General features: G+C 38.8%; 1 protein-coding gene and 1 long non-coding RNA gene across 3 annotated transcripts in view; both read right to left on the reverse strand.

Moving 5' to 3' along the window:
* ADAM9 (ADAM metallopeptidase domain 9) overlaps window positions 1-24,458 on the reverse strand; it is a 100,633-nt gene that overhangs the window by 13,225 nt on the left and 62,950 nt on the right. Inside the window, exons 16-18 of one of the 2 annotated variants that reach the window (XR_014063399.1) lie at window positions 22,579-22,762; window positions 7,981-8,071; window positions 7,509-7,603 (exon numbers count right to left, since the gene is read on the reverse strand). Coding sequence is in view for 1 of the 2 variants with exons in the window: in XM_081524013.1 (XP_081380139.1) it covers window positions 7,509-7,614; window positions 7,991-8,071; window positions 22,579-22,762 (371 nt within the window). In the remaining variant the exon portion in view is untranslated. Of the gene's footprint in view, window positions 1-7,508; window positions 7,615-7,980; window positions 8,072-22,578; window positions 22,763-24,458 lie in introns of both variants that reach the window. The other variant, XM_081524013.1, reaches the window with a different exon arrangement.
* LOC145518887 (uncharacterized) lies at window positions 17,078-21,826 on the reverse strand. Its single transcript, XR_014063415.1, has 2 exons — window positions 21,670-21,826; window positions 17,078-21,583 (listed from the first exon to the last, which is right to left on the reverse strand). It is a non-coding gene; the product is annotated as an uncharacterized LOC145518887 (long non-coding RNA).

A 24,458-nucleotide genomic window follows, 5' to 3' on the forward strand; every position in this document is an offset into this window, starting at 1 on the left:
GTGGAGAAACTTTTCATCATTAACCTAGATGTTTTATCATCTGTGCCATATAGATGGAGAAGTCCTAGGCTAGTGTAAGAATAAGACTGAAAACCAAAGGCAGGAGACTTAAGTCCAAATCCTGAGAACACCAGAGAACTCCTAAATCCAGGAAGCACTAATCAATAGGAGCTCATCAAATGCCTCCATACCTACACTGAAACCAAGTACCATCCAAGGGCCAACAAGTTCCAGAGTAAGATATACCATGCAAATGCTCCAGCAACACAGGAACATAGCCCTGAGCTTCAATATACAGGCTGCCAAAGTCACACCAAACCCATTGACATCTCAAAACTCATTACCGGACACTTCATTGCACTCCAGAGAGAAGAAATTCAGCTCCACCCACCAGAACACCAACACAGGCTTCCCCAACCAGGAAACCTTGACAAGCCACCGGTCCAACCCCACCCACAGCGAGGAACCTCCACAATAAAGAGGAACCACAAACTGCCAGAATACAGAAAGGCCACCCCAAACACAGCAATATAAACAAGATGAAAAGGCAGAGAAAGACCCAGCAGGTAAAGGAACAGGATAAATGCCCTCCAAACCAAACAAAAGAGGAAGAGGTAGGGAATCTACCTGACAAAAAATTCCGAATAATGATAGTGAAAATGATCCGAAATCTTGAAAACAAATTGGAGTTACAGATAAATAACCTGGAGACAAGGATAGAGAAGATGCAAGAAAGGGTTAACAAGGACTTAGAAGAAATAAAAAAGAGTCAATATACAATGGATAATGCAATAAATGAGATCAAAAACACTCTGGAGGGAACCAACAGTAGAATAACGGAGGCAGAAGATAGGATAAGTGAGGTAGAAGATAGAATGGTAGAAATAAATGAAACAGAGAGGAAAAAAGAAAAAAGAACTGAAAGAAATGAGGACAACCTCAGAGACCTCTGGGACAATGTTAAACGCACCAACATTCGAATCATAGGAGTCCCAGAAGAAGACAAAAAGAAAGAACATGAGAAAATACTTGAGGAGATAATAGTTGAAAACTTCCCTATAATGGGGAAGGAAATAATCACCCAAGTCCAAGAAACCCAGAGAGTCCCAAATAGGATAAACCCAAGCCAAAACACCCCAAGACACATATTAATCAAATTAACAAAGATCAAACACAAAGAACAAATATTAAAGGCAGCAAGAGAAAAACAACAAATAACACACAAGGGGATTCCCATAAGGATAACAGCTGATCTTTCAATAGAAACTCTTCAGTCCAGAAGAGAATGGCAGGACATACTTAAAGTGATGAAAGAAAATACTCTACAGCCCAGATTACTGTACCCAGCAAGGATTTCATTAAATATGGAGGAGAAATGAAAAGCTTTCAGACAAGCAAAAGCTGAGAGAATTCAGCACCACCAAACCAGCTCTCCAACTAATGCTAAAGGATCTTCTCTAGACAGGAAACACACAAAGAGTGTATAATCTCGAACCCAAAACAATAAAGTAAATGACAACGGGATCATACTTATCAATAATTACCTTAAATGTAAATGGGTTGAATGCCCCAACCAAAAGACAAAGACTGGCTGAATGGATACAAAAACAAGACCCCTATATATGTTGTCTAGAAGAGACCCACCTCGAAACAAGGGACACATACAGACTGAAAGTGAAGGGCTGGAAAAAGATATTTCATGCAAATAGAGACCAAAAGAAAGCAGGAGTAGCAATACTCATATCAGATAAAATGGACTTTAAAACAAAAGCTGTGAAAAGAGACAAAGAGGGACACTACATAATGATCAAAGGATCAATCCAAGAAGAAGATATAACAATTATAAATATATATGCACCTAACACAGAAGCACCACAATATGTATGGTAAATGCTAACAAGTATGAAAGGGGAAATTAACAATAACACAATAATAGTGGGAGACTTCAATACCCCAGTCAAACCTATGGAAAGATCAACTAAACAGAAAATTAACAAGGAAACACAAACTTTAAATGATACAATAGACCAGTTGGACCTAATTGATATCTATAGGACATTTTACCCCAAAACAATGAATTTCACCTTTTTCTCAAGCGCACATGGAACCTTCTCCAGAATAGATCACATTCTGGGCCATAAATCTAGCCTTGGTAAATTCAAAAAAATTGAAATCATTCCAAGCATCTTTTCTGACCACAATGCAGTAAGATTAGATGTCAATTACAGGAGAAAAACTATTAAAAATTCCAACATATGGAGGCTAAACAACATGCTGCTGAATAACCAACAAATCACAGAAGAAATCAAAAATGAAATCAAAATATGCATAGAAATGAATGAAAATGAAAACACAACCCAAAACCTATGCGACACTGTAAAAGCAGTGCTAAGGGGAAGGTTCATAGCAATACAGGCTTACCTCAAGAAACAAGAAAAAAGTCAAATAACCTAACTCTACACCTAAAGCAACTAGAAAAGGAAGAAATAAAGAACCCTAGGGTTAATAGAAGGAAAGAAATCTTAAAAATTAGGGCAGAAATAAATGCAAAAGAAACAAAAAAGACCATAGCAAAAATCAACAAAGCCAAAAGCTGGTTCTTTGAGAAGATAAATAAAATTGACAAACCATTAGCCAGACTCATCAAGAAACAAAGGGAGAAAAATCAAATCAACAAAATCAGAAATGAAAATGGAGAGATCACAACAGACAACACAGAAATACAAAGGATCATAAGAGACTATTATCAGCAACTATATCCAAATAAAATGGACAACTTGGAAGAAATGGACAAATTCTTAGAAAAGTACAACTTTCCAAAATTGAACCAGGAAGAAATAGAAAACCCCACACACAACTCACACAGGACTAGGAATAATGCCTGTTCCTACCACTTTTAGTGGAAAACTCCATGGGGTCACTGAGAGTCTGACACGACTGAGCGACTTCACTTTCACTTTTCACTTTCATGCACTGGAGAAGGAAATGGCAACCCACTCCAATGTTCTTGCCTGAAGAATCCCAGGGACAGCGAAGCCTGGTGGGCTGCCATCCATGGGGTCTCACAGAGTCGGACACGACTGAAGCAACTTAGCAGCAGCAGCAGCCATAGTTGATGACATTGAATAGAATAAACAGAAAGGGTTTGCCTCAGTAATGGGGTAAATTCAATCCGAGGCTAAATACTGCTGAGGTCCCCCCCAAAAGAGCTTTAAAAATGGTTCTACAGGACCATACTACATCCAAGTAACTTAAGCACACTTAAGCTTACATCCAAAGCTCATCAGCAGAAATCCAAAAATACCTAATATACAACAGGCAAATTCACAGTTTCTGGAATTCAGTTTTTAAAAAGTTACAAGACATGCAAAGAAGCAGAAAAAATATGACCCAAATGAGGAGAAGATTAATTCATAAAAACTAAGAAATGATACAGGTGACAGAATTAGTAGACAAAGACACTAGATATTACTATAACTGTATTCTACATGTTCAAGAAGCTAGAGTAAAGATTGAACATGCTATGTAGAGACAAAAAAGGAAGCAAAGAAGAAAGAAAGGGAGGAAGGGAGGGGGAAGGAGAGAAGAAAAAAGGAAGGCAAAGAAAGGGAAACAAAGACAGAAGGAAAAGAAAGGGGAGGGAGAAATAGGACTTATAGAGATAAAAACTTCAACATCAAAGAAAAAGAATACACTGGATGGACTTAATAGCAGATCAGACATCACAGAAGAAGAGTAAACTTGAAGAATAATATAGAAACTATCCAAAATTAAACACAAAGAGTAAAGAATTTTTTTTTAAATCAAGGCAAAACACTGAGAAGTGAAAGAACTCCAAGAAGCCAAATATACATGTAATTGGAGTCCCTGAGGGATGGAGGAAAAAAAGAAAAAATATTTGAAGAAATAATGACCACACTTTTCCAAAATTTAAAGGAAAAAAACACAAATCCAGAAAGTTTAAGACACCCCAAGCACACCAAGGCACATTATAATCAAACACTAAAAATTAGAGATAAAATCTTACTAGCAACCAGAGGGTAAAAAAAAAACACACTACAAACAGAAGACCAAAAAAAAGATGACAGATTTCTCAGGAAAAACAATGCAAGTCAGAAGACAATGTAGGAACATCTTTGAAAAGTAAAGGGGGTATAAACTGTCACCTTAGAATTCTTTCAGTTCAGTTCAGTTCAGTCGCTCAGTCGTGTCTGACTCTCTGCGACCCCATGAATTGCAGCACGCCAGGCCTCTCTGTCCATCACCAACTCCCGGAGTCTACCCAAACCCATGTACATCGAGTCGGTGATGCCATCCAACCATCTCATCCTCTGTCGTCCTCTTCTCCTCCCGCCCCCAATCCTACCCAGCATTAGGGTCTTTTCCAATGAGTCAACCCTTCTCATGAGGTGGCCAAAGTATTGGAGCTTCAGCTTCAACATCAGACCTTCCAATGAACACCCAGGATTGATCTCTTTTAGGATGGATTGATTGGATCTCCTTGCAGTCCAAGGGACTCTCAAGAGTCTTCTCTAACACCACACTTCAAAAGCATCAATTCTGCGGCGCTCAGCTTTCTACACCGTCCAACTCTCACATCCATACATGACCACTGGAAAAACCATAGCCTTGAGTAGACGGACTTTTGTTGGCAAAGTAATGTCTCTGCTTTTAAACATGCTATCTAGGTTGGCCATAACCTTCCTTCCAAGGAGTAAGCGTCTTTTAATTTCATGGCTGCAGTCACCATCAGCAGTGATTCTGGAGCCCAAAAAAGTAAAGTCTGACACGGTTTCCACTGTTTCCCCATCTATTTCCCATGGAGTGATGGGACCAGATGCCATGATCTTAGATTTCTGAACGTTGAGCTTTAAGCCAACTTTTTCACTCTCCTCCTTCACCTTCATCAAGAGGCTCTTTAGTTCTTCTTCACTTTCTACCATAAGGGTGGTGTCATCCGCATATGTGAGGTTATTGATATTTCTCCCGGCAATCTTGATTCCAGCTTGTGTTTCTTCCAGCCCACCATTTCTCATGATGTACTCTGCATATAAGTTAAATAAGCAGGGTGACAATATACAGCCTTGACGTACTCCTTTTCCTATTTGGAACCAGTCTGTTGTTCCATGTCCAGTTCTAACTGTTGCTTCCTGACCTGCATACAGGTTTCTCAAGAGACAGGTCAGATGGTCTGGTATTCCCATCTCTTTCAGAATTTTCCACAGTTTATTGTGATCCACACAGTCAAAGGCTTTGGCATAGTCAATAAAGCAGAAATAGATGTTTTTCTGGAACTCTCTTGCTTTTTCGATGATCCAGTGGATATTGGCAATTTGATCTCTGGTTCCTCTGCCTTTTCTAAAACCAGCTTGAACATCTGGAAGTTCACGGTTCACGTATTGCTGAAGCCTGGCTTGGAGAATTTTGAGCATTACTTTACTAGCATGTGAGATGAGTGTAACTGCATTACTTTACTAGCATGTGAGATGAGTGTAACTGTGTGGTAGTTTGAGCATTCTTTGGCATTGCCTTTCTTTGGGATTGGAACGAAAACTGACCTTTTCCAGACCTGTGGCCACTGCTGACTTTTCCAAATTTGCTGGCATATCGAGTACAGCACTTTCACAGCATCACCTTTGAGGATTTGAAATAGCTCAACTGGAATTCCATCACCTCCACTAGCTTTGTTCGTAGTGATGCTTTCTAAGGCCCACTTCACTTCACATTCCAGGATGTCTGGCTCTAGGTGAGTGATCACACCATCATGATTATCTGGGTTGTGAAGATCTTTTTTGTACAGTTCTTCTGTGTATTCTTGCCACCTCTTCTTAATATCTTCTGCTTCTGTTAGGTACATACCATTTCTGTCCTTTATTGAGCCTATCTTTGCATGAAATGTTCCTTTGGTATCTCTAATTTTCTTGAAGAGGTCTCTAGTCTTTCCCAATCTGTTGTTTTCCTCTATTTGTTTGCACTGATCGCTAAGGAAGGCTTTCTTATCTCTCCTTGCTATTCTTTGGAATGCTGCATTCAGATGAGAATATCTTTCCTTTTCTCCTTTGCTTTTCGCTTCTCTTCTCTTCCCAGCTATCTGTAAGGCCTCCTCAGGCAGCCATTTTGCTTTTTTGCATTTCTTTTCCAGGGGATTTTCTTGATCCCTGTCTCTTGTACAATGTCACGAACCTCTGTCCATAGTTCATCAGGCACTCTGTCTATCAGGTCTAGTCCCTTAAATCTATTTGTCACTTCCACTGTATACTCATAAGGGATTTGCTCTAGGTCATACCTGAATGGTCTAGTGGTTTTCCCTACTTTCGTCAATTTAAGTCTGAATTTGGCAATAAGCAGTTCATGATCTGAGCCACAGTCTGCTCCTAGTCTCGTTTTTGCTGACTGTATAGAGCTTCTCCATCTTTGGCTGCAAAGAATATAATCAATCTGATTTCGGTGTTGACCATCTGGTGATGTCCACGTGTAGAGTCTTCTCTAGTGTTGTTGGAATAGGGTGTTTGCTATTACCAGTGCGTTCTCGTGGCGAAACTCTATTAGCCTTTGCCCTGCTTCATTCTGTACTCCAAGGCCAAACTTGCCTGTTACGCCAGGTGTTTCTTGACTTCCTAGTTTTGCATTCCAGTCCCCTATAATGAAAAGGACATCTGTTTTGGGTGTTAGTTCTAAAAGGTCTTGTAGGTCTTCATAGAACCGTTCAACTTCAGCTTCTTCGGCGTTACTGGTCGGGGCATAGACTTGGATTACCGTGATGTTGAATGGTTTGCCTTGGAAACGAACAGAGATCATTCTGTCGTTCTTGAGATTGCTTCCAAGTACTGCATTTTGGACTCTTTTGTTGACCATGATGGCTACTCCTAGTTATTATTCAAGAAGGAAGGCAAAATGAAGAGCTTTTCAGATATAAGAAAGCTAAAAGTAAATTTTTCACTGGCAGAAATGTGAAAAGAAGTCCTTCAAGCAGAAACTGAATGATACCACATGGAAATCTGACTTTACACATAAAAGAAGAGCACCAGAAATGGTAACTATGTGGGTAAATTATAAAGACCTTTTCTATTATCTAAATTTCTTTTAAAAATAATTAACTGTTTAAAGCTAATGTGATAACAATGTATTACAGGTTTAAAACATATATGGTATGACAATACGGTACAAAAGCCAGGAGGAGAGAAATGGAAGCATCCTGAAATGGCACAATATCATATGAAGGGAGACTGTGATAGAAAAATATCATTATGTTAGATTTAAACCCAAGCATATCAATAATCAAACAAAATATAATTGGCCAAAACAACTCAATTAAAAGGCAGAAACTGGCCAAGTTAAAAAAGAAAAAAAGCCAAGACCCAGCTAAATGCTGTCTATGAGAAACCCACTTTAAATATAAAGACACAAACAGATTAACTGATGTGGGAAGTGAGGGAAAGGTACAAGGATGCCCAATTTCTGACATGGACCACAGAGAGATCACACTCATTTTCCTCTATACTACTTGCCGTTGTACGTAGGTCCACTGTCCACACTTCCTCCGTATCCTTTAGTCTCACAGATGGGGGGAGCCCAGCCGTTGTCACAGTGACAATTTTTATTGCTATTACATACCTTCAAAACAATCAAAATACCACTTTCGTTAATTGTGAATGACGTTCTAAATCATGAACTCAAGGATAGAAACCAAGAGAAAAGACTGCTGCTGTTGCTGCTGCTAAGTCGCTTCAGTTGTGTCCGACTCTGTGCGACCCCATAGATGGAAGCCCACCAGGCTCTCCCGTCCCTGGGATTCTCCAGGCAAGAACACTGGAGTGGGTTGCCATTCATGCAAATCCATACACATTCTTTTTAAGAATGAAGAATTTATCAGGTATCTAAATTCCCCAATATCTAAACACCTTAAGAAATCTCACTGAGAATCCTCACCGAGAATCCTCATTATTCAAGCACTACTTTTGTGAACAAACCAAAAGAGACTATTACCTACCCCATGTCCATGACACTTTTCCTGAATGTCACAGTCATAGTTCAGAACAGAAGCATTTACACATGCGAAATTTCTACAGATCTGAAAGAAAAAGAAGTAATGAGTAAAGAAAACTTGAACACATTAGTAAACTAGCCAAGGGAAAAAAATGATCTGGGTGTAGATGATTTCACTGGTGAATTCTTTCACACTTTTAAGGAATAGTTAATTCCCCTACTGCATATTTGATTAAATTAACTGACTGACATAGAACTAACAATCAAAAAGGACAAAGATGACACAAAGGCCTAAAACAAAACTATAATCTATCCTTCTATACAAATATACACGTGAAAATCTAAAGTAAAAATATTCAAAAATGGATTTTTTCAAGTCAGACAGAGATAATCCCACTACTATAGAAAAGGCTCTGAAACTCCACAACTATTCATTTGTTTTCTTTCTTTAAATTAGAGATTTAAATTAGTTGGATTTTAAAATCTTTACTTTACCCTTGCAGCCTTTTATCTTTTCTCTCCTTTTTCTGTTTGTCTTTCTGTTCAGCTTCCTCACAAAATCTTCCAACTTTATATAACAATAAATCTATAGTTCAGTTATATATGCATGAAGATAAACAGTGTACTAGAGTTAGGACAGGGAGACAGACATCTCCTAGGAGGATGACCAACTAATATCAAAAATCTTATCTTCTCATCTCCAACCTGCTCCTAGGGTAACAGGCATCGCGTTGCTTTGCTGACAACACAGGAGAAGCGGACAGACAGAAGAAGGACTAGCTTCTCCATCAGTCGACTAAATGTAAGTCCATTTTCAATATCATGTGTTCCCCCACCCCTCTCAGCTACAATCATTGTTTCCAAATCACCAATCTGTTTAGGGTTCTGCCAGGCTAAGATATAGGTTCTTTGTTCACACTCTATCAGTCTGCGCTGTAAGTTGTAAGTCCTACTACTCTGGCAAACTACTTTCTTTCCTCTTTCAATTTTTCAAAACATGTTGAAATTTTTATCTACTGATACAATCTCATATACTTCACACTTCGGAATCTATTCCCTAATTAGTTCCTTTATATTTTGAGAGAAATTGGCAGACAAACAAGATAAATGAATATTGCAATCCAGCATCTTTTATAGGTTTTTTGCCAATTCATATTTTCACTCTGAACTTGCAATAACTTGTTCTAACTGACTGTAATGATTACTTTTGTGTGTCTGCCTGTATAAGACAGAGGTCCAGGAATCAAGGCGTGGAAGTGGAGCGGCACCACTCACTATCTCTCTTAGTGACCCACTAGCAAAATGTTTGCTCCCTGCTCCCATGACTTTATGCTCTACAGTTAATCTAGAAGTCTTAATTCTAGAGGGAAGAATGCTTCCATCAGGAAGCACATCAATGATTCCACTGAACAGGAAGTTAAGACTGCCACCCACTCAGTTCAGATCCCTCATGCCTCTGAACGAACAGACAAAGAAGGGAGTTACTGTGGGCTGACGTGACTGATCCATTCCCAAGGGAAAACTGGACTGTTACTCCACAATGGAATAAGGAAGAGTATGTGTGGAATATAGGAGATCCCTTAAGGTGTTTCTTAGTATGACCATTATAAAGACCAGTAGAAAACTACAACCACCCAATCCTGACAGGACTACTAACACTCCAGAGCCTTCAGGAATGAAGATTTTACAGCATCCTGCCAAGTAAAGAACCCTAATCAGCTGAAGTCCTTGCTGAAAACAAAGAGAATAAAGAATTAGGGAAGAAGACAGTTAAAAAATACCAGCTATAGGGACTTTCCTAGCGGTCCAGTGGTAAAGTCTCTGTGCTTCCACTACAGGAAGCATGGGTTCGATCCCTGGTTGGGGAACTAAAATACCATAAGCCACATGGAGCGGCCAAAAGTAAAAAACAAATGAAACATCAGCTATAACTATATTACAGAAATGAAAACTGTAATTATCATGACCATTTCCTCACTTTGTTATAAACATGCTTGTGTGTACATGTATCAAATATCTTTTTCTTCTCTCTCTTAGTCCCTCAGGTAATATACAATGTATTACCTTTAAATCATAGTATTTAAGTATTGCTAACTTTACATGACAGGATTTAAGTTACAGGACATCAAGAAAAGTACACAGTGGCCAAAGAATTAATCTTCTGCTCAAGGTAGGATTTAGTACATTTTCAGTTACACACGAGATACAATAGTTGTACACAGTTCTACCACGTTATGCAAAATTATGACCATGCTATTGTCTTCAAGATTATTTCAAAGACTGTTATCATGTTGAAGATTATGTATGATTTAAGGAGATGCATAAGGACCCTAAGCTAACAAGATGTGGACCTGTGATGTTAATTTCATGCATCAACTTGACTGGCCCACAGGGTGCCTAGATATTTGATCAAACATTATTCTAGATGTTTCTGTGGGATGTTTTTGGATGTGATTAACACATAAGTTGATCAAATGTAAAGCAGGTTACCCTCCTTATGTTGGTCTTGTCCAATTAGTTAATGGCATGAATAAAATTAAAAGGCTGATCCTCCTCCAAATAAGAGAAAATTTCTCCTGCTGCCTGCCTTCTAACTGGGACACTGGTTTGTTGTTTTTTTTTTCTTGCCTCTGGACTCAGACTGAATTGTAACTCTTCCTGGGACTCAAACTCACTAGCCTTTGAACAGGAAGTACACCATCAGGTCTTCTGGGTCTCCAACTTGCCCACTGCAGATCTTGGGATTGTTACCTTTCATAATTGTGTAAGCTAATGCCATATTTTTAAAAAACCTTATACACATACACACACATACGCGCACACACACACAACCTAAAGGTTCTGTTTCTCTGGAGAACCTTGAACAATTATTTCTCTATTATATTCAAACCAAGAATAAACAACTCCAAACAATTAAACTGTACACATGTTGAGGTAAACCACACTTTAGCACACTGAGCACAATGCACAACTCAACAGCAAAAGCTACATGGGCATGAGACAAGAATGAATATTTTTCTACTTGTATTGTAGTGACTGTCTGTTACACTCAATGTTTGGGTTCCCCTAAAAACACCTATGTTGAAGCCCTAATCCATGTGTGGTGATATCTGAAGGTATGTAATTAGGGTGTGTTGAGGTCATGATGGTGAAACCCTGGTCCAATATGATTAGTTCCCTTGTATGAATAAACATCAGAGAGGAGACAGTCATGTCTGTACTTCATGAGGTCCTGAACTAGTCCTATGCTCAGTTCCAGTCCCTCAAGCCATGGTCAGGAAGCAGCCCAGCACATCTAACTACCTCACTCACTTCAGTTCAGTTCAGTTCAGTCACTCAGTCGTGTCTGAATCTTTGCAACCCCATGAATCACAGCACGCCAGGCCTCCCTGTCCATCTCCAACCCCCGGAGTGTACTCAAACCCATGTCCACTGAGTCGGTGATGCCATCAAGCCATCTCATCCTCTGTCGTCCCCTTTTCCTCCTGCCCCCAATCCCTCCCAGCATTAGGGTTTTTTCCAATAAGTCAACTCTTCGCATGAGGTGGCCAAAGTATTGCAGTTTCAGCTTCAATATCAGTCCTTCCAATGAAAACCCAGGACTAATCTCCTTTAGGATGGACTGGTTGGATCTCCTTGCAGTCCAGGGGACTCTCAAGAGTCTTCTCCAATACCACAGTTCAAAAGCATCAATTCTGTGGCACTCAACTTTCTTTATGCTCCAACTCTCACATCCATACATGATTACTGGAAAAACCATAGCCTTGACTAGACGGACTTTGGTTGGCAAAGTAATGTCTTTGCTTTTAAATATGCTATCTAGGTTGGTCATAACCTTCCTTCCAAGGAGTAAGCATCTTTTAATTTCATGGCTGCAATCACCATCTGCAGTGATTTTGGAGCCCCAAAAAATAAAACCTCACACTGTTTACACTGTTTCCCCATCTATTTCCCATGAAGTCATGGGACCAGATGCCATGATCTTAGTTTTCTGAATGTTGACCTTTAGGCCCTTTTTCACTCTCCTCTTTCACTTTCATCAAGAGGCTCTTTAGTTCTTCTTCGCTTTCTGTCATGAGGGTGGTGTCATCTGCATATCTGAGGTTATTGATATTTCTCCCGGCAATCTTGATTCCAGCTTGTGCTCCTTCCAGCCCAGCGTTTCTCATGATGTACTCTGCATATGAGTTAAATAAGCAGGGTGACAATATACAGCCTTGACGTACTCCTTTTCCTATTTGGAACCAGTCTGTTGTTCCATGTGCAGTTCTAACTGTTGCTTCCTGACCTGCATACAGGTCTCTCAAGAGACAGGTCAGATGGTCTAGTATTCCCATCTCTTTCAGAATTTTCCACAGTTTATTGTGATCCACACAGTCAAAGGCTTTGGCATAGTCAATAAAGCAGAAATAGATGCTTTTCTGGAACTCTCTTGCTTTTTCAATGATCCAGCGGATGTTGGCAATTTGATCTCTGGTTCCTCTGCCTTTTCTAAAACCAGCATGAACATCTGGAAGTTCACAGTTCACGTATTGCTGAAGCCTGGCTTAGAGAATTTTGAGCATTACTTTACTAGCGTGTGAGATGAGCGCAATTGTGCGGTAGTTCGAGCATTCTTTCGCATTGCCTTTCTTTGGGATTGGAATGAAAACTGACCTTTTCCAGTCCTGTGGCCACTGCTGACTTTTCCAAATTTGCCGGCATATCGAGTGCAGCACTTTCACAGCATCATCTTTTAGGATTTGAAATAGCTCAACTGGAATTCCATCACCTCCACTAGCTTTGTTCGTAGTGATGCTTTCTAAGGCCCACTTGAGTTCACATTCCGGGATGTCTGGCTCTAGGTGAGTGATCACACCATCGTGATTATCTGGGTTGTGAAGATCTTTTTTGTACAGTTCTTCTGTGTATTCTTGCCACCTCTTCTTAATATCTTCTGCTTCTGTTAGGTACATACCATTTCTGTCCTTCATCGAGCCCATCTTTGCATGAAATGTTCCCTTGGTATCTCTAATTTTCTTGAAGAATCTCTAGTCTTTCCCATTCTGTTGTTTTCCTCTATTTCATTGCATTGATTGCTGAGGAAGGCTTTCTTATCTTTCCTTGCTATTCTCTGGAACTCTGCATTCAGATGGGAATATCTTTCCTTTTCTCCTTTGCTTTTCGCTTCTCTTCTTTTCACAGCTATTTGTAAGCCCTCCTCAGATAGCCATTTTGTTTTTTTGCATTTCTTTTCCATGGGGATGGTCTTAATCCCTGTCTCCTGTACAATGTCACGAACCTCTGTCCATAGTTCATCAGGCACTCTGTCTATCAGATTAGTCCCTTAAATCTATTTCTCACTTCCCCTGTATAATCATAAGGGATTTGATTTAGGTCATACTTGAATGGTCTAGTGGCTTTCCCTACTTTCTTCAATTTAAGTCTGAATTTGGCAATAAGGAGTTCATGATCTGAGCCACAGTCTGCTCCCGGTCTTGTTTTTGCTGACTGTAAGAGCTTCTCCATCTTTGGCTGCAAAGAATATAATCAATCTAATTTTGGTGTTGACCACCTGGTGATGTCCACGTGTAGAGTCTTCTCTTGTGTTGTTGGAAGAGGGGGTTTGCTATGACCAGTGCGTTCTCTTGGCAAAACTCTATTAGCCTTTGCCCTGCTTCATTCTGTACTGCAAGGCCAAATTTGCCTGTTACGCCAAGTGTCTCCTGACTTCCTAGTTTTGCATTCCAGTCCCCTATAATGAAAAGGACATCTGTTTTGGGTGTTAGTTCTAAAAGGTCTTGTAGGTCTTCATAGAATCGTTCAAGTTCAGCTTCTTCAGCGTTACTGGTCGGGGCATAGACTTGGATTACCGTGATATGGAATGGTTTGCCTTGGAAACGAACAGAGATCATTCTGTCGTTTTTAAGATTGCATCCAAGTACTGCATTTCCGACTCTTTTGTTGACCATGATGGCTACTCCGCTTCTTCTAAGGGATTCCTGCCCACAGTATATAATGGTCATCTGAGTTATATTCACCCATTCCAGTCCATCTTAGTTCCTTGCTGGGGACACGCATATCCATGCCTTAAGAACCATGTCTACAGACTTCAGTTTTGGCTGCAAAATGTGAAATGGCTCCCGGGATTTCATTCCAGTCCATTTCATTCACAGTCTACAGACCAGTCCTGCCCATCCAGGGACCCAATTAGTGAACAGACAGTAGCCTTCTTAGGTACCTGATAGGAGCTCTACCCATCCATGCAATTGGTAATAGGCCTGCTGTTTCAGGACCCAACTGTGGACCATGTCTTGGGGCTACCTCCTGAAAAGGGCAGTTCAATATACCCAGGGACCAGTTAACACCCATACCCTACGAAGTTCCTGATAAAAAGTTCACCAACCATAGGTCCCACTGCATATCTAGAGACAGATTTGAAACCAGCTCCAAACCAGGCAGACTAAGATTCCAGAGATAATCCCATCAGCACACAAAACAGACAGGAGGTCTTTACCAGCTGAAACTTTTCTGTGAAGACTGGAAGGGGTGTTTTACCCCCTTCAAATACACAGACACCAATGCAAGGCTACATGGAAAAATCAAGCAAATATGATATCACCAAAGGAAACTAATCAAGTTCCAATAAAGGAAAATAAAAACTTATAGTAGATGCACAAAAGATAAAGAGAAAGGAATTAAAGCATGCACTACAATAAAATATATCACAAGACAGAAAGGGAAGAACAAAAAAACTACAAAACAGGCAACAAACATTTAACAAAATAACAGTTAAATAAGTCTTTACCTATCAATAGTTACTTTAAACATAAATGAACTAAATTCCTACAACAAAAGACACAAAGTGATGGAATGTATTAAAAAAAGAAAAGAAAAAAGATCTAATATGTTGCCCACAAGAGGTTCACTTTAAGATATGCACCAGCTGAAAGTAAAGAGATGGAAAAAGATATTCCATGCAAATAGTAACCAAAAGAGAACAGGAGTAGCAACAGTTATATCACATATAATACACTTTCAGACAAAATCAATCGCAAGAGACAAAGAACGTTACTATACACTGATAAAGGGGTCAACTCATCAAGAGTATATAACAATTACAAGTATATATGCACCCTATATGGGAGCATCTAATATTTAATGCAAATAATAACAGAATTGAAGGGAGAAATAGACAGCAATACAATAACAGTATAGGGGACTTCAGTTTCAATATTGGATGGATGATGCATACAGAAATGTAATAAGGAAACAGAAGACCTGAAGAACATATAGACCAAAATAGACCAAAAGACATATATACAGAACATTTCATGCAACAGCAGTAGAATATATATTTTTCTTAAGCACACACAGAACATTCCATGTAATAAACCATATGCTGGGCCACAAAGCAAGACTTAAGAAGATCAAAATCCTATCTGGTTTCTTTTTCGACCACAGTAGTATAACTAGTGGAAAACTGGAAAATTCACAATACTTAAATTTAAACAACACACTCCTGAACAACCAGTCCTGCCATTTGCAATAATATGGATGGATCTTCAGGGCATTCAGACTAAGAGAAATAAGTCTGATGGAGAAAAATAAATTCCATATGATCTCACTTATATATGGAATTTTTAAAAAAACTGAACTCAGAATGGAAGGGTGGTTGCCAGGGAATGGGAGAAATGGAGAGATGTTGGTCAAAAGGTATAAACTTTCAATTATAAGATGAATAAGTTCTGGGGATCTAATACTCAGCATGGTGATTACAGTTAGCAGTACTGTATTATATTCTTGAAAGTTGGTAAGAGTAAATCTTAAAATGTTCTCACCCAAAAAAAAATGTATGTGAGGTGATAGATGTGTTAACTAACCTTATTGTGCTAATTATTTCACAATATATATCAAATCATCACATTGTACAGCTCAAACTTACACAATGTGACATATCAATTGTATTTTAATAAAGCTGGGCTTGGCTGGAGGGGAGGTGGCAGGGGGACAATAATGGAAAACAAAGATGAAAGACACAGTAAAAGAACCACAGGAACATTATCTGAGATTTTGAGTTCCAAAGCTCTGTATTTGATTCTGTGGTTTGAGTCAGTAAATTTCCTGCTATGATTTAATTAAGTCTTAGCTGAGTTTCTGTGAAATTTAAGAGTACTGACTAAAATCCACAGAGTAAATTTTCATCAGTTAAAAAAGCATAAGTGGACAGTTTCAGAAATATAAAAGTATATTCATCAGCACAAAGACTGAGAAATAAACCTACATTACCAGTGTTTGCTCCAAGGTTGTAAAGACAATTTAATGTCAAGGAATTTATCAACATAACTCAGTACATGAACAAGTCAAAGGAAAATATGTAGTGATTATTTAAACAGCTATTGGAAAATACTTATAAAATTTTAAAACTATTTCTTCTGTTCTTCTTACTAATTACAATTAAAAGGATTCTCCATTAAATGAAAAACACTATCTACCCCAAGCCAATAGTGAAAATCACGTATAACCCTGAAAGACTGCGTGCATTCCCAGTCAAGTTAGGGAGAAGACGAAGTACACTATCATGATTATTATTTAAAATTGTCCTGCAAGTTCTACCATTGCAATTACACAGGAAAAAAATTCAAATTGTAAGTATCAGAAAGGAAATCAACTTTCTATCATTTACAGATAACAGCTTACCTAGAAAATTCTAATATAATAATAAAAATATGTAACACTAAGCGTATGGCTGGTGACAAAGTAAATATACACAAGTGAATATATTTTTCTGAATATCAATAATAGCCAATAAAAATGTAAACAAAATAGCTTCTCTCACCAATAAAAACAAATTAAAAAATGAAACATAACAAATTAGAAAACATAATAAGATAAATCTGTGTTATTCATAATAGTAATGAAAATATAAAATACCTAGGAATAACAAAAAAATGAAAAAGAGCTTTATAACTAAAGCTTTAAAATACAACCCCCAAGAAACTGAGAGACATACCATGTTCTTCTATGAGAAGACTGAATAATGTAAAGATGTCACTTTTCCCCATTACAAATTTATAAATCTGACATGATCCCAACCAAAATTCCAAAGCGCTTTTATTTTTAATTTTTTTTTTTGGCACCTTGACAAAATGATCTCAAGTTCATCTGTAATAATAAATGAATATTAACAGCGAAGAAAACTATGAAAAAAGAATGAAGGGGCATTTATATAACCAAATATTAAAAATACATTATAAAACAGATAAAAACTAAAAGAAGTCAATACTGACATATGAGTAGTCAGACCAATCAATGGACATGACGTGAAAAAGCAGAAATCAAGCACAAGTATATATAAATATTTACTAAGCAATTTAAATAATATTTCAAATTAAAAGAGAGATTATACTTGAGGTGTAGGCAAATAACAAATCATTCTAAAAAAAAGTAACATTAGAAGTCAGCATACAGTTATCATCTCTGAATAAATAAAATGATAAAAGGAAAAAAAAAAGAATGCCAACCTCATACTACACATTCAAACTGGACTAAAGAGAAAAGTATTTAAAAAATTTTAAATGTCCTAGAAAATAATGCTCTGATACTATACTAAGTCTTTAAAATTTGAAAGTAAAGTCAGACTTTCTTTACTTTCCCTTTCTTAAAGGAAAAGAATAATAGATTTGTTTATATAAAAAGTAAACATGGAAAAAAATACTAAAATCAAAAGAAAGAGGCAAGTAATAAACTGGGCAAATAAATCTTAAAAATGTATTACATTAAGTTTTATATGACGTAAGTTAAAGCTCTTTAAAAATTGATGAGAAAAACACACCATTTTTTAAATGAGCAAAGAATATTAACAAGCAAATCACAAAAGAAGGAATAAATACACGGAGACTAAAAAATTTAATGTCACTAGTAGTCAAGAAAGAGCAAAATAAAAAGAAAACGACCAATGAAAGTTTAAAAACAATAGTACCTAATCCTGATTACAATATAGAGGATTGAAACACTTACTATTGAAATCTGCTCAGAAAGTAAACAGGGAAAAACTTTTCTAAAGAGAAATTTGGCAAAACTATATATAAAACCTTAAACATACGTACCCCATTAGGGTAGCCTTTAACCTCAGAAAACAACCAGGATGTTGTGAAATTTCTTAGAAACTCCTTTACCTCAACATTGTTTATTCTAACCTCAGCAGCTGTGGTCCACTGGAGAAGGGCATGGCAAACCACTTCAGTATTCTTGCCTTGAGAACCCCATGAACAGTATGAAAAGGTAAAAAGATAGGACACTGAAAGATGAACTCCCCAGGTCGGTAGGTGGCCAATATGCTACTGGAGATCAGTGGAGAAATAACTCCAGAAAGAATGATGGGATGGAGCCAAAGCAAAAACAATACCCAGCTGTGGATGTGACTGGTGATGGAAGCAAAGTCTGATGCTGTAAACAGCAATATTGCATAGGAACCTGGAATGTTAGGTCCATGAATCAAAGCAAATTGGAAGTGGTCAAACAGGAGATGGCAAGAGTGAATGTCGACATTCTAGGAATCAGTGAACTAAGATGGACTGGAACGGGTGAATTTAACTCAGATGACCATTATATCTACTACTGTGGGCAGGAATCCCTTAGAAGAAGCGGAGTAGCCATCATGGTCAACAAAAGAGTCGGAAATGCAGTACTTGGATGCAATCTCAAAAACGAAAGAATGATCTCTGTTTGTTTCCAAGGCAAACCATTCCATATCACGGTAATCCAAGTCTATGCCCCGACCAGTAACGCTGAAGAAGCTGAACTTGAACGATTCTATGAAGAACCTACAAGACCTTTTAGAACTAACACCCAAAACAGATGTCCTTTTCATTATAGGGGACTGGAATGCAAAACTAGGAAGTCAGGAGACACTTGGCGTAACAGGCAAATTTGGCCTTGCAGTACAGAATGAAGCAGGGCAAAGGCTAATAGAGTTTTGCCAAGAGAACGCACTGGTCATAGCAAACCCCCTCTTCCAACAACACAAGAGAAGACTCTACACGTGGACATCACCAGGTGGTCAACACCAAAATTAGATTGATTATATTCTTTGCAGCCAAAGATGGAGAAGCTCTTACAGTCAGCAAAAACAAGACCGGGAGCAGACTGTGGCTCAGATCATGAACTCCTTATTGCCAAATTCAGACTTAAATTGAAGAAAGTAGGGAAAGCCACTAGACCATTCAAGTATGACCTAAATCAAATCCCTTATGATTATACAGGGGAAGTGAGAAATAGATTTAAGGGACTAATCTGATAGACAGAGTGCCTGATGAACTATGGACAGAGGTTCGTGACATTGTACAGGAGACAGGGATTAAGACCATCCCCATGGAAAAGAAATGCAAAAAAACAAAATGGCTATCTGAGGAGGGCTTACAAATAGCTGTGAAAAGAAGAGAAGCGAAAAGCAAAGGAGAAAAGGAAAGATATTCCCATCTGAATGCAGAGTTCCAGAGAATAGCAAGGAAAGATAAGAAAGCCTTCCTCAGCAATCAATGCAATGAAATAGAGGAAAACAACAGAATGGGAAAGACTAGAGATTCTTCAAGAAAATTAGAGATACCAAGGGAACATTTCATGCAAAGATGGGCTCGATGAAGGACAGAAATGGTATGTACCTAACAGAAGCAGAAGATATTAAGAAGAGGTGGCAAGAATACACAGAAGAACTGTACAAAAAAGATCTTCACAACCCAGATAATCACGATGGTGTGATCACTCACCTAGAGCCAGACATCCCGGAATGTGAACTCAAGTGGGCCTTAGAAAGCATCACTACGAACAAAGCTAGTGGAGGTGATGGAATTCCAGTTGAGCTATTTCAAATCCTAAAAGATGATGCTGTGAAAGTGCTGCACTCGATATGCCGGCAAATTTGGAAAAGTCAGCAGTGGCCACAGGACTGGAAAAGGTCAGTTTTCATTCCAATCCCAAAGAAAGGCAATGCCAAAGAACGCTCAAACTACCGCACAATTGCGCTCATCTCACACGCTAGTAAAGTAATGCTCAAAATTCTCCAAGCCAGCCTTCAGGAATACGTGAACTGTGAACTTCCAGATGTTCATGCTGGTTTTAGAAAAGGCAGAGGAACCAGAGATCAAATTGCCAACATCCGCTGGATCATCGAAAAAGCAAGAGAGTTCCAGAAAAGCATCTATTTCTGCTTTATTGACTATGCCAAAGCCTTTGACTGTGTGGATCACAATAAACTGTGGAAAATTCTGAAAGAGATGGGAATACCAGACCATCTGACCTGTCTCTTGAGAGACCTGTATGCAGGTCAGGAAAGAACAGGTAGAACTGCACATGGAACAACAGACTGGTTCCAAATAGGAAAAGGAGTACGTCAAGGCTGTATATTGTCACCCTGCTTATTTAACTTATATGCTGAGTACATCATGAGAAACTGTGGGCTGGAAGAAACACAAGCTGGAATCAAGATTGCCGGGAGAAATATCAATAACCTCAGATATGCAGATGACAACACACTTATGGCAGGAAGTAAAGAAGAACTAAAGAGCCTCTTGATGAAGGTGAAAGAGGAGAGTGAAAAAGTTGGCTTAAAGCTCAACATTCAGAAAACTAAGATCATGGCATCTGGTTCCATCACTTCATGGGAAGTAGATGGGGAAACAGTGGAAACAGTGTCAGACTTTATTTTTGGGGGCTCCAAAATCACTGCAGATGGTGATTGCAGCCATGAAATTAAAAGACACTTACTCCTTGGAAGGAAGGTTATGGTCAACCTAGATAGCATATTTAAAAGCAGAGACATTACTTTGCCAACAAAGGTCCATCTAGTCAAGGCTATGGTTTTTCCAGTGGTCATGTATGGATGTGAGAGTTGGACAGTGAAGAAAGCTGAGCACCGCAGAATTGATGCTTTTGAACTGGGGTGTTGGAGAAGACTCTTGAGAGTCCCTTGGACTGCAAGAAGATCCAACCAGTCCATCCTAAAGGAGATCAGTCCTGGTTGTTCATTGGAAGGACTGATGTTGAAGCTGAAACTCCAATACTTTGGCCACCTCATGTGAAGAGTTGACTCATTGGAAAAGACCCTAATGCTGGGAAGTATTGGGAGCAGGAGGAGAAGGGGACAACAGAGGATGAGATGGTTGGATGGCATCACCAACTCGATGGACATGGGTTTGGGTAAACTCCGGGAGTTGGTGATGGACAGGGAGGCCTGGCGTGCTGCAATTCATGGGGTCACAAAGAGTCGGACACAACTGAGCGACTAAACTGAACTGAACAGGAGCTGAGTTAATGGCATGGCAAAGTGAAAGTCGCTCGGTCATGTCTGACTCTGCAACCCCATGGGCTATAGTCCACGGAATTCTCCAGGCCAGAATACTGGAGTGGGTAGCCTTTCCCTTCTCCAGGGGATCTTCCCAACCCAGGGACTGAACCCAGGTCTCCCGTATTGCAGGTGGATTCTTTACCAGATGAGCCACAAGGGAAGCCCATGGCAAAGGCAGACACAAAAACACAAGGGTCTTTTTGTAAGAATGAGTGACAACAGAATGGGAATTGAAAACCTGATAGAAACTGAGGTAACCTAGGGTCCCTCTGTCTTTTTCATGTGTCCCATGGTCCCATAATCAGTCAACTGTGTTCGCTCTTTCCTCCTCTGTTCTCCTATGAGTAGGTTTCTTCAACTTTTTCAACAATCCTGCACCCTTAGATCTCTCCTATATAGCTTAAGCTTGCTATCACCCTTCTAGCCCTACTCCTATATTATGGCATCTCTCAGAGACTTCTCAGTTTCAGCTCAGCTCTTAATTGCCTTTCTTTACTTGCGTATTCCCCCCACAAATGGAATTAGGCCTAGCTCAACTCATCCAGAACCACTGGTAGTAACTCAGCAGCTAACTTTTGGCTCACATCTGATCCAAACAGCTGTGGTCAGAGTAGCAGGAAGCGTGGGGAGGACAAGCATTACAACACCTCTAGCATAGTCACGTATGCATGTACACACACACACACACACACACACACACACACACACACACACACACTCACACATACACACTCCTGAAAATCCCCTAAATGTCCCAGCAAGTAGTACCTTGGCTAATAAACTATAGCACATTGAAAGGGGGGTGGGGGGGTGCCCAGTATACCACAACATAGAAACAACAGGTTATAATACATGACTCTAAGGAAGAAATCAGAATAATAGAATTACAGCTTCTTTTTATGGATACAGAAGTTTCTTTAATGAAATTGTGGAAACTATTAGATGCAGATAATGAATATTCCAACTCAGCGACCATTATAAAAATTGATAATTTCTGAAGTTAAAGAAAGCATTATATGAAACTAACACAACAGTGTAAATCAACTATATTCCAATAAAAATTTTAAATGAAAAGAAAGCTTTATATGGCTATAAATCATCAGGAAGTATAGCCATTCTTAATTTTATTCTTGGTGGCTTTCTGTTTTCCCAAATCTCCACAATGAGTAGAGATTTCTTTTATAACCAGAAAAGAACCACTCATTTTGTATAATGATTCTTTTTTAATTCTTAAATTTTTACTTTGTTTGAAAAAACATTTTGATTACCTTTCCAACATCACATCTGGTGCCTTCGTTGACCATGCCAGGATCTGGAACATCAGATCCAAGCTGGAAGTCCACACCCCAGCATTTGGTGCCTTTTCCAGGAGTCTGAATGATAGCAGGCACAATTCCAAATACAGGCAATTGTTGTACATTCTCACATTGAAGCTTTCCACACAAAGCATTCCTGGAAAGAAAGAGAAATAATGCAAACTACAATGCACCTGGTGTAGATACAAAAGAAAAATTATTTATTTTTGTACAGAGACAGAGAGTTTATTTCTATTTAGCTGAAGGGAATCTCAACAGAGAAAGTGTGTGACAGCAACAGAGATCAAAGTAGCTCTCTTTAAATATGGTAAAGAGAAGAGGTAAGCGCATGTGAAGACACAAATTCCTAGGGTACCAGGGGTGCTGATGCCAACACCTAAGAATCCCCCTTCACTATCTGCTTAGGGCTCAAAAAAGTCTAACTAATGCAGTTGCTTTTAAATGTGATATAATTTTATAAATGCTTTTACATAGAAAATAACAGAACTATACCGAAATTCAATGGTGTCTTTTTATTGAGTTATAATAAAGAGAAGTCAGATTTTGTAATGTTAAACAAGCTTGAAGGAACTCCATTGCTCTTCGCTTGGCTAACTCTTACTTACTGAAAGACTCAATTCATTAGTTCATTAATTCACTAATTCAGTATTAGAACTCTACAAAGACCTCCCTGACTACAATTCCTATTACCACGGGTGTGTGAGTTAATGTTCTTCCTATACCCCTTCATGATACATTAAGTATCCCTAACATCAACTCTTAAGATGCTGCACTGAAATTTCCTTTTTAATTGCTTGTCTTTTGATCTAAGCACCTACCCTATTAAATCTCCCCTATGATATCACGACCAAGTCATTGTAGGATATGGTTTTCCAATTCCTCTAATTCATCACCTCCTAAATATTCTCACACTAACTATCATAACATTCTTTTACTTCCTGAGTTAACATCTTTCTCTCTATAACTTTTCCTCACTGGTCCCAGATGGTTGACATGAGATCACACAGATAATATCTTTTCTTTCCTCTACATGGCAACCTTTTAGGACAACTGTCATGCAGGTCCTAATGACTTACTTCACTAGGACAATATTCTACAATTATTTCTCATGCAACAAGGAAGCTCCCCTCTTAAGTATGTTCCAGTTTGTCTCACTGCCTATTGAAGCACAGTGCTTGGAGTGAAACAGTAAACTTCAGTTACAGTCTGATAAGTAAAGAACAAGATGAACTGTCATTTACTTCACTGAGATATTATACTTCTATGAAGCCCAGGATGACAGTAGCTCTTATGAAAACTACATTATATTACTGATGTCCTTGAATTTATCCTTAGCTAAACCCTCTATTTGCTTTTTGCACATGCTGCTATTAAGCTGCTCTTTCTTCCATCCTTCACTTAAGAGTTAAATTCTTTTGTCCCAACCTGACATTTATTCTTTTTTTTTAATTAATTAATTAATTTATTTGGCTACACCAGGTCTCAGTTGCAGCACTTGGGATCTTTAATTCTGGTATGCAGTATCTAGTTCCCTGACCAAGGATTGAACCCAGGACCCCTGCATTGAGAGCAGAGAGTCTTAGCCACTGGACCACCAGGGAAGTCCCTATATTCATTCCTACATCACCATTTACTTACAAGGCAACCTGAGTAAAGTGCTTAAACTTTCTGAAGTTCAGTTTCTTCATCTGAAAAACAAGAGCTAAATAATGATGCCTATGCCACATGCAAGCATGCATGCTAAATGGCTTCAGTCGTGCCCAACTCTTTGCAACCCTACGAACTATGTAGCCTGCCAGGCTTCTCAGACCATGGAAGTCTCCAGCCAAGAA

The sequence above is a fragment of the Giraffa tippelskirchi genome, chromosome 8 (assembly GCF_054371585.1).
Source record: "Giraffa tippelskirchi isolate mGirTip1 chromosome 8, T2T-mGirTip1v1.2.pri, whole genome shotgun sequence".
NCBI classification, from domain to species: domain Eukaryota; kingdom Metazoa; phylum Chordata; class Mammalia; order Artiodactyla; family Giraffidae; genus Giraffa; species Giraffa tippelskirchi.